We start from the raw sequence: 10,719 nt of genomic DNA, 5'->3' as shown, positions 1-10,719 counted from the left end.
TTTTTCTACCTTCTAACGGCTAGTAAAGGTTTATACAAACCCATAAAACTGAACTAGAAACCTGATCAGAACCATTCATTCTCAGTAATCCAACGGATCCTATTCAAATCTGGAGAATATGACCGTTAACGCCAGAGAGGCGTCCCGCCACTTCGCCCACATTTTATATACTACGCTCTTCCGCCTTTACTCCGTCTCCTCTTCATCACTATTTTCTGACAAGAACGAACAGAAAAGGTAGAGAAAAAGATAATCTTGGAGAGAGAAAGAGGGAATTCTAGAGAGAGAGAAGGGAGGCGCTGTTTGTGAATTGTGGCGATTGAAAACCCATAAGAAAGGTGAAGCGAACAGCGGTGATCTCTTGGTGTTTCTATCGTCTTTCTTGGAGGGGTTCCCGAAATCAACATCAAGAATGAGGGTTGGAGAAAAAAGAGGAATCAGGTTATGTGATGGCTTCTAGAGCTGTAGTTCCGGAGCAAGATAGAGGTAGAACGGAGGATTAATGCTTATCTTTGAATGATATATGTTAGCACACGCCACTATAATGTTCTTTCAATATTTTCTTTGTTTGTGTAATCTTTTTGGGCTCTCTGATCCATTTTTTGTTAGAATTTAAGGGTGCTTCAGTGTGATTCTTGAAAGGATTCAAGTGGGGTTTCTTTTCTTTACAGTGCAAAGACTATCTTGCGGGTTGCTGAATTTTGTGTGTTTATTCCATTGCTTATTCAGTTCTTGTTTAGAATCTTGAAGAGGATTTTCTGTGTTTTTTCTGTTCATCAGCTTCGATCCATTTTTGGGTTTTTGGGCTCTCTGATCTATTTTTTTGTTAGAATTGAAGGGTGTTTCAGTGTGATTCTTGAAGGGATTCTAGTGGGGTTTCTTTTCTTTACAGTGCAAAGACTATCTTGCGGGTTGCTGAATTTTGTGTGTTTATTCCATTGCTTATTCAGTTCTTGTTTAGAATCTTGAAGAGAGATTTCTGTGTTTTTTCTGTTCATCAGCTTTGATCCATTTCTGGGTTTTTGGGCTCTCTGATCCATTTTTTTGTTAGAATTGAAGGGTGTTTCAATGTGATTCTTGAAGGGATTCTAGTGGGGTTTCTTTTCTTTACATTGCAAAGACTATCTTGCGGGTTGCTGAATTTTGTTTGTTTATTCCAGTGCTGATTCGTCTATTACTATCTATCGATGGTGAAGAGCAGCTGTGTCTCATTTCTTGTTTTGAACTTTGGCTAAGATGAAATACTTCTTTATGACATGGAAAGCTTTTGATCCTACAAAATTCTTGCTCGTTTAAACATAAAAACCGTTCTCGATAAGTAGTTCTTTTTGTTTGCGTGGCTATTATTTTTGCCTCCCTCTTCCTTTTGGGGGAAAGAAAAGCAGAATGATTTTACTAACTGGGCTGCTGTAATTTGTGTGAAGAAAGAGCTCTAAAGATGATATTTGCATATTATTGTAAAGAATTTATCTTCATTTTGTTTTGTTCCATGACATGCTTATATTCTGTTCATCAGGTTTGATCAATGCTTAAAAGTTCATAGGTTCAGCTTTCTTTCCATGTATTTTGCGGAGATTTAAATTGAGGTTTATGCATGAATTTCCTGTAATAGTTCATGATCCGTTGATATTAATTCGTACCAGGCATTTCGTTAATTATTCATGGATTTGCTGCGTATATACTTGTTTTGTGATCCTTACCGCAAGAACAGAGTTCTAGACTTCTGTTTGGGCTATCAACATTGCCTTTCTTGATAATTTTCTTCTCCTGGGGATAGAGTAGAATTGTTGACGTCCTTGATTCTTCTGTGTTTCGATCTGAATTATTACAAGATACAATGTTTTAGTTTCATTTGATGCATAATTAGTCCTTGGGACTTCTGCTTCTTGGATTTGCTTTGGTGTTATCCCTCCCTTCATATTGATCTATTCTCATACGAGGGACATTTAAACTTGAATTCTTGACAACTTATCCCATTTTATCAGCAAAGTTATGATGAGTCTTCTTGTGTTTGATCAGTTGGAGGAGGGAAGCAAAAGAACGGTCGTGCCGAAGGCAGAAATCGGCGAGTTCCCGGAGATTTTGGAAACTTCGTAACTGAATCAACTGTTGAGTGGAAGCCTCAAAATCAGATCGCCCGCCCCATAACAAGGTTTCACTTCTGTACACCCACTCACACATGTGTGTTTGTGTGTTCTTGTTTTATTAAAAGATAAAAGTAGCAGAAGAATTGACCATCATTTCTGATTTCAGGAGTTTTGGCGCACAATTGCTAGCAAATGCACAAGCTGCAAAGAGAAAAACAACAGCAAGGTTGAAGAAAAAAAATAGAAAGAACTCCAATTGATCAAAGCTTCCAACATTGTCTTTTTAATTTTCTTGAGTACTGCCCTTTACAGCATTGGTGAGATAACAAAATTTTGCAATAACTATGCAGAAGCTACTGGCAGAAATTGTTGATGATTTGGCCGGAAAAGATAGTGCTGTGAAACCAGCCGTACCTCATAAGAAGGAATCCTTGAAGCTGAAGGAGGCTAACTAAAATTACTTGGCTTTCCTCAACACATTAAAGAAAGGTAGATTTCGATTTGCTGACCTAAAAATAAAACGGTTGGGAGATGCGATCTTACCCGTTAGTTTTTGGACCTCCTTGATTGTTGTCGGCGATTTTAGCTTCATGATAGCCTCTATCTTTTCAGGGTTCGCCTCTATCCCTCGTTTTCTAACCATGTAGCCTAATAATTTTCCGCCACCTACTCCAAACATGCACTTAGACGGGTTCAACTTCATCCCATTGGTCCTCCTTATAGCGAACGCTTGTTTCAGGTGCATCAAATGATCATTGGATCTCAAACTCTTTACGAGCATGTCGTCCACATAGTCCTCCATTGACTTTCCAATCTGCTCTCTGAACATCCTATTCACCAATCTGAAAGTTCTTCTTATAGGGGTTCTTGTATCTGTTCGTCTAGATCCTTGGGATGAAGTCTTTGTTGGTCCTAATCTCTGTCCAGATTTGTATGTGCTGACTTTGGTCTTGGACCAACATGACCTCCGCTGGGAAAACGTTCTTCTGGAACTCCTGGGTGGGAGTTACTATTTTGCTTCTTCCTCTTCCTTGACTCACATGATTCTCCTATAATAGTCGGAAAATAGAGGAGTTCGTTTGATTTTACCTCTCAGTCTTTTCATTTTCTTTTGGATGGATGCTTGATAACACCAAATCATTCAAATTGTCTTCAAGAAAAGACATTTTTTGCACCATTGAATCTAGCTGTCCTTCAGGTACTTTGTATGATTGGATCAACATTTCCCTCCATGGACTGCATATGTTTGTGAAGAACATTGGAGCTGCTACTTCTGTTGCTACTCCACTCTGGAAGAAATATTTGCGAAACCAATAAATATATACATCTACTGCGCAAATACTTCTTAGTTCAAGGCTGATGACAACCTGTCCATATTCTCTAGCCTTTTCTGTTCTACTTCCTTCGAAGTATCCATCTCCGATGAAGTGTATTTTGATAAGTCTTCATAGTCGGTTTGCATTCGTGCCTTTCGAATCTCTGGCAAGGATCTCAACTACACAAGCTTTATGAAGTTTTCCTTATCAAACTCCAGGGTAGTTGCTGCTATCTTGATGGCGGCAACCCATTCGTCTATCAATTTCTCGCTATTTCGAAAACCTGAGGTTTAGTATAGTGTCATATGTAGGAATTTACCCGTTCTGTTTCTCTTGACTGGGATTCTACCATAGACTTCAGTGGAGTGTAGACGCCTCACTGCATTTCCTGGTAGCACTTGTCGAACTTTAAAATTTCTCAGCCATTCTTTTTTTTTTTTCTGGCATGAGAAGTTCTGGATCAATCCTCTTGGGACCGTTGTAACACTTGTCTCTTCTTTGTATTTCTAGAATCTTGAAATATTCCCTGTTATCATTGTAACTCGAACTTTCGTTCGGTTCCATTTTCTCTCAAAGTGTCTCCTACATTAGTAGATAAATAATATCAAAATGTAATATAATCATATATTTTTTCAATCAACCTAAGCTCTAATACCATTCTAAGCGAGCATGTACAAAAATATGCATTAGAATGCAAAATAATTGAGATTAGAATAAACTGCTCATTTTAAAGCTAGGAAAGGGTAAAATTATCCAAAAATCGGCCAGATTTGTGCGAAGGACTAAAATTACGACCTTTTTGAAATTTACGGGACTAAAATTGCCAGTCCTAAAGTTACGGGAGCAAGAACGCCCCACCCCCCCTTACTTACAGGACTACTTTTGCAATTACGCCAGTTTGGATTTTGAAAAGTTTGGGGCAGTAATTTATCTTTTATTAATTTTTTAAAAATTATAACCATGTTACAAATTTTAAATTGTTGTAGAATATAAAATTTAGTAATAATTTATTAAGTATTAATAAAATAATTATTATATGTCTTATAATAACTACAATTATTAAGATTTTTTTATAAAATGTTCTTAATGAATATATAATTTTATTTCATTGTTTATGAGTTTTGTTCTTCTATTTCTCAATTTTTTTTTGTCTTGCCTTTGTTTATTTTCCTATACTTAAGTCAACCATTTTTATGCTATTATTGAATAATTTGAATTTTGATTTTTTTATGAAGAATTTCATGAAAAACATATTTTGACTCTGTAGGTTGTAGTAATATATATATTTTTTGCTATCAAATTTGTTAATTTTTTTTTATGTCACTTGATTTTTTGAGGTTTATTTATATATGTTTTAGTAGCTATGATCATGTTAAAATTGATATATGGGAAAAATATTAATTTGGTCCAATAAGTTTCCTCGCGTTCAATTTTAGTCCATTATGTTTAAGTATTTTCCAATTAAGTACAGTAACTTGCACACTTTTTCCCCTGTGCAGATTTTAAAAGAGCTGTTTTAGTCCATTTATATTAAAATTCTAATTTTTCATCCATGCTCGCCAAAATAGTATCAGAAGCCTGGTGTATTGAAAAAATATATGATTATATTATATTTTAATATTATTTATCCACTAATAGAGGAGATCCTTTGACAGAAAATGGAATCGAACGAAAGTTCGAGTTACTATGAAAATAGAAAATATTTCCAGGTTCTGGAAATACAGAGAAGAGAATTTCTCATGGAAATTCTTGACAAGTGTTACAATGGTACCAAGCGGATTGATCCAAAACTTCTCACGCTAGAAAAAAAAATGGCTGAGAAATTTTGAAGTTTGACAAGTGCTACTAGGAAATGCAGTGAAGTGTCTACACTACATTGAAATACATGGTAGAATCCCAGCCAGGAGAATTGGAATGGGTAAATTCCTACATAATTTCAGTTCTAATTATGACTGATTGGAAAGAACTCGAGCCGAATTCATCAAAGATCTCCCAAGATCTGAGCGAGATGGAAAAATCGATAATATTCCCGATCTACACAAAGACCACACAATTTGAAGGCAGAAATTGCAAATCTAAAGAGAAATCAAAAAATCAGGGATGCTCTTAGAACAATACTTCTTCTATATTAGAAGGCGAAGACCACGGAGATTCCAGACAAGATCTAATTATCACATCTATCATATCTATAAGAATTGGCGGAATCCTATTCCCAACTTGAGATTGTGGATTTAATTAATATACGAACCAATGAAATCACTCCAGCACTACCACCGCCGGAGGGAAATACATGTTCTAATGATCCTCCACAGGACCAACCGATAAGAGAAAGTGAGAATATCCACATTAATGCCACTCCAATATTTGTGGGAACCATGAAGAAAAATCCAGATAGAAATCCAAAGAGAGTGCCGAAAAATACACCTTGGGCAAGGACCATGCTCCAGCTCTTACATCCATATGACGCTATACTGAACTTGAATATTATCGATTTTTGAAATACTGAGAAATGGGTTGCAGCCAAGATAGCAACAACTACCCTAGAGCTCGACAAGAAAAACCATAAAGTTTATAGAGTTGACCTTAGAGGAATCCATGAAGATCGGATAGGATAATACACTAGAAGATACCAAAGCCAGCGTCCTTGCCGGAGATTCCAAAGGTGCGATTGCAGACCGGCTAGGGAGACTTATCAAAATACACTTCATCGGAGATGGATACTTCGAAAGAAGTAGAGCAGAAAAGGCTAGAGAATATGGACACACTCTCTTCAGCCTTGAACTAAAAAGTATTTGCACAGTAGATGAATATATCCATTGGTTTCGCAAGTATTTCTTTTAGAGTGGAGTAGCAACAGAAGTACCAGCTTCAATGTTCTTCGCAATGATATGCAGACCATGAAGGGAAATATTAATCCAGTCATACAAAGTACCTGAAGGACAACTAGACTCAGTGGCACGAAGAATGTCTTTCCATAAAGACAAACTGAGATTGGTTTTATCAAGCATTCATCCAAAAGAACATGAAAAGACTGAAAGGTAAAATCAAAACGAACTCCTCTCTATTGTGAAAACAATGATTTTTCAACTATTATAGGAGAATCAAGCGAGCCAAGGAAAAGGAGGAAGCAAAATAATGACTCCTACCCCAGGAGTTCAAGAAGAACCTTTTCCCGGCAGAGATCATGGTGGTCTAAGTCCAAAACTAGAACATATAAATTTGGACAGAGAACCAACAAGGGCTTCATCCCAAGGATCTAGACGAACAGATGCAAGATGCATAGGAAGAACCCCTACAACAAGATATCCTTCAAAATCTATATAATGCATTAATTCGTAAGGATGGAACAAGTTCTAATAAATAAAATACATCTTTTGTTCAACACAAAGTGTAAACATAGCTAAAATTTTTGTATAACAATAACGACCCTGAATAATTTTGAAAAGGAAGGCTTGTAGAAAGAAAAACTTAAAAAGAAAGAAAATCATAAAATGAATAGGAAAAGAATAATGTTTCCGTCATTTGATAGAAAAAAAAAGATGTGATAAATGAATTTCATCTTTTTTTATCTTTAACGAAAAAGAGAGGATTAAGAAAAGATGGATTATTACAAAAAATAGGAGTAATTAGATGAAGATTAAGTTCTGTTCAAAAATTATATATGGAACATTATTTAGTATAGCAAGTCGTCGTTACAGAAAAAAGTTAAAAAAGGTTAGAGATTATTCACATAAGACAAGCTTAGAGAAGCAATGCTTTGATTCATTCAACGTTACATTGACAGATTGAAGAAAGATTATTTTTTTTTATTATTACAAATGATATCATTGATAGCGAAAAGAATGCTTTGAAAAGTAATTTTATTTAATAAGTTATTAAAAAGAGAAAGAAAAAAGGGCTTGAGAAAACACTATTTTTGGAGATGATAATTTTATACAAAATCATCGCGGGAAGATAATTTAAGGAGTTTGTTGGAATTCAAAAGAAAACGAATACAGAAAAAGTAGAAGAATTGGGGGAGAACGTAGAACTCCATTTCAGCAAAATATCTCTGTAATTTCAGTTACAGTTAAGAAGATGAAGAAGAGAGATATATATACACAAGCCACATCAGCTAACTACCAAGTAACAAACTAACAGCCTAGGCAATGAGGTGGCCCAATGAAATCAAGAATAAATGATGTAACAACCCACGCAGGCAACTCAGTAAAATACAAAGAAAGCGCATTCTCATAATGCGCTTTGTCCTTCACCCTGTATCCAAGAGTTCTTCAACGTCTGCTTCATTCTCATCAAGGTGTTGAAGCTGCTGCTGCTGCTGGAACTTAGATTGATGGTGAAGGTGATGACTAACTCCAATAGCCCCCCCACAAGTGGGACTGGGATCGAAGGAAACCAGGCCCAACTTGGAAATAAGCGACAAGAAGGATCTCAAAGGTAGAGATTTTGTAAAAACATCTGCCAACTGCAGAACACCAGGAACAAACGAGGGGGAAATAAAGCCATCCTTGTAGGCGTCGCGTACAAGGTGGAAATCCAACTCTATGTGCTTAGTACGTTCGTGGAAGACAGGGTTCGCCACGATGTGCAACGCGGCCTTATTGTCACAAAATAATTCAACCGGCAGAGAATAAGGAACATTGAAGTCAGATAGTATATAAGAAATCCATCGAAGTTCACACACCGTCGAGGCCAAGCTCCTGTATTCAGACTCAGCAGTAGAACGAGAAACAGTCGACTGTTTCTTAGTTTTCCAAGACACCAATGCATCCCCAAGGAATACGCAGTACCCGGTAAGAGACCGCCTAGAATCCAAACACGACGCCCAATCAGCATCACAGAAAGCACGAAGATTGAACGAGCTAGCAGCTGGAAAATAGAGACCTTTAGCGGGACATCCCTTAAGATAGCGCACCACATGTAATGCCGCCTTCCAATGTGAGTCACAAGGTTGATTGAGGTATTGACTGAGTTGTTGGACGGAGTAGGAGATGTCCGGTCGAGAAAATCCCAAGTAGAGTAGCCGTCCAACAAGTCTCCTATAAGAGCCAGGATTAGAAAACAAAGTACCAGATGCTGCAGCCAACTTCAGTCCAGGAGGAAAAGGACTCGACGCAGGTTTGGCATGAAGAAGTCCAGTGTCCCTGACGATATCCAAGGTATATTTTGTCTGAGCAATGTAAAGACCAGATGAGCTACGAGCTATCTCAAGCCCAAGGAAGTATCTTGCATCCCCCAAATCTTTAATGGTGAATAAGTCATGAAGATAGCATTTAACCCGAGCAATATCATCAATAGAAGGACCCGTGATGAGAATGTCATCCACATAGACAATTAGAGCCATAATACCTGAGGAGGATGGTTTCACGAACAAGCAGTGATCATGAACAGATTGTACAAATCCATATGCAGTCAACTTCAAGGTAAACTCCGCATTCCATTGACGCGACGCCTGCTTAAGTCCGTATAGAGAACGTTGCAGCTTGCATACCATGTTAGGTGGAACTTCATAGCCTTCGGGAGGCACCATATAAATGTCTTCCTCAAGGTAACCGTGGAGGAACGCGTTGTTGATATCCAACTGTTGAATAGGCCAAGAATGAGCAGCAGCAATGGCGAGAAATAGGCGGACGGTCACAGATTTTGCTACAGGCGAGAAACTCTCTGTATAGTCAATACCTTCGATCTGATTGAACCCTTTTGCCACCAAACGCGCTTTATATCTGTCAACTGTTCCATCTGCGCGGAGCTTGGTCTTAAAGACCCACTTGCACCCGATAGCACGCTTGCTCGGTGGTAAAGGAGATACCTTCCAAGTGTTGTTTGCTTCTAAGGCCTGCAACTCAAAGTCCATGGCCTCCTTCCACTCCTTATGTTGGACAGCCTCCGAAAAAGAATTTGGTTCCTGCAAGACAGATAATGAAGCTACAAACGATACATATGCAGGGTTGTTAGAATGCAATGAAGTAGGATGGTGGGCAGAACAAACAAAATCATTTAGCCAAGTGGGGCGTTTGGAAATTCTGGCTGAACGTCTAGGAGGTGAGTTATGGAGAGGAGGACTATTAGATGTCGAAGAGGATGGCTCAGGTAATGGAGAAACCGTAACAGGTTCAATCTGTGCAGGTACAGAAGTATCAATAAAAGGAGAAGTAACGGGAAGAGGACAAGGAGATGGTTGTTCTTGTGAAACAGAGGCTGAAAAAGGGAAGATATGTTCATAGAATTGAACGTCTCTAGACACAAGGGTCCGGTTATTATCAATGTCGAACAACTTATATCCCTTTTGTGACATGGCATAACCCAAAAGAATACATTTGCGAGCCCTGGGATGAAATTTGGTCTTATGAGGATCTACATTGGTAGCATAACATAAACTTCCAAAAATTCGAAGGTGGTGATATGTTGGGGAAGTACCAGTTAGCAATTCGAAGGGTGATTTCCATTGAAGGATTTTAGAAGGAGTCCTATTGATTAGGTAGGTTGCAAGAGTCGCCCCAAAATTTCAGAGGCAACGAAGCTTGGAAGAGTAAAGCTCTAGCCACATTTAGAAGCTGTCTATGCTTACGCTCTATCCTACCATTCTGTTGAGGAGAATAGGTACAAGATGTTTGATGAAGAATACCCATTTCAAGACAAAAGGTTTGACAATTGTTGTTCAAGAATTCAGAACCATTGTCTGATCTAATGACCTTAATTTTTCTGGAAAACTGGGTTTTGACCATGGACACAAAAGACTTGAGGACGGAAACGACTTGTGATTTTTGTTTCAAAAGAAAAGTCCAAAGAGAACGGGAATGATCGTCTAGAATGGTCAAAATGTAGCTACAATTTGAGATTGTTTGAGTGGTGTAAGGCCCCCAAACATCTAAGTGTATCAAGTCGAAAGGGGCCTTAGAGTGTGACGTGCTAGAAGGGAAAATGGATCTAGTTTGTTTAGCTTTATGGCATGTTTCACATGAGTCATCAAGAATCATAGCAGCTGAATTTAGAAAAGGGATATGTCTCATTACTAACAGGGGAATATGTCCCAATCTATGATGCCAAGTCTGCACATTACAACGATTATTCGCAGCATTACAAGATACAGAGGTAGAAAAGGAGGTATTTTGAGTAGAATGCCTAACAATGTACAGATTTTTGCATCTATTTCCTTCGATAAGGTTGGCTCTATTATGTTGGTCCTGCAAGATACAACTGGAATCAGTGAAATGAAATTTTAAAGGAGTATTGCGACATAGTTGACTCACAGATAACAAGTTAACAGAGAATGATGGAAGGTACAAGACTTGAGTGAGGGTGATGTGTTTGTTTAA

The 10,719-nt window shown here is 37.9% G+C and overlaps 1 protein-coding gene across 2 annotated transcripts; it reads left to right on the top strand.

Moving 5' to 3' along the window:
• Nucleotides 213-3,836, top strand: LOC105164384 (G2/mitotic-specific cyclin S13-6-like). 2 transcript variants are annotated; one of them, XR_002287342.1, is made up of 5 exons: nt 213-486; nt 2,020-2,152; nt 2,254-2,313; nt 2,438-2,576; nt 3,286-3,836. XR_002287342.1 is itself a non-coding variant. In XM_011083029.2 (4 exons), exons 1-4 carry the CDS (start codon nt 450-452, stop codon nt 2,487-2,489), a joined length of 282 nt encoding a protein of 93 aa, XP_011081331.1. In that variant the 5' UTR covers nt 213-449; the 3' UTR covers nt 2,490-3,836. The 2 variants fall into 2 exon arrangements, 1 of the variants encoding a protein (XP_011081331.1); XM_011083029.2 differs by having other exon boundaries at nt 2,438-3,836.

Source organism: Sesamum indicum, linkage group LG6, assembly GCF_000512975.1.
Source record: "Sesamum indicum cultivar Zhongzhi No. 13 linkage group LG6, S_indicum_v1.0, whole genome shotgun sequence".
NCBI lineage: Eukaryota > Viridiplantae > Streptophyta > Magnoliopsida > Lamiales > Pedaliaceae > Sesamum > Sesamum indicum.
The sequence above is the reverse complement of the archived record's forward strand: the minus strand, read 5'-3'. Positions and strand labels throughout refer to the sequence as shown.

What these genes read in the sequence shown, in the direction of transcription:
- LOC105164384 (XM_011083029.2), top strand. Translation starts at nt 450, where the DNA reads ATGGCTTCTAGAGCTGTAGTTCCGGAGCAAGATAGAG. An exon ending in AGTTCCGGAGCAAGATAGAG is followed by an intron (nt 487 to 2,019) that starts GTAGAACGGAGG and finishes GTGTTTGATCAG; the next exon opens with TTGGAGGAGGGAAGCAAAAG. An exon ending in ATCGCCCGCCCCATAACAAG is followed by an intron (nt 2,153 to 2,253) that starts GTTTCACTTCTG and finishes TTCTGATTTCAG; the next exon opens with GAGTTTTGGCGCACAATTGC.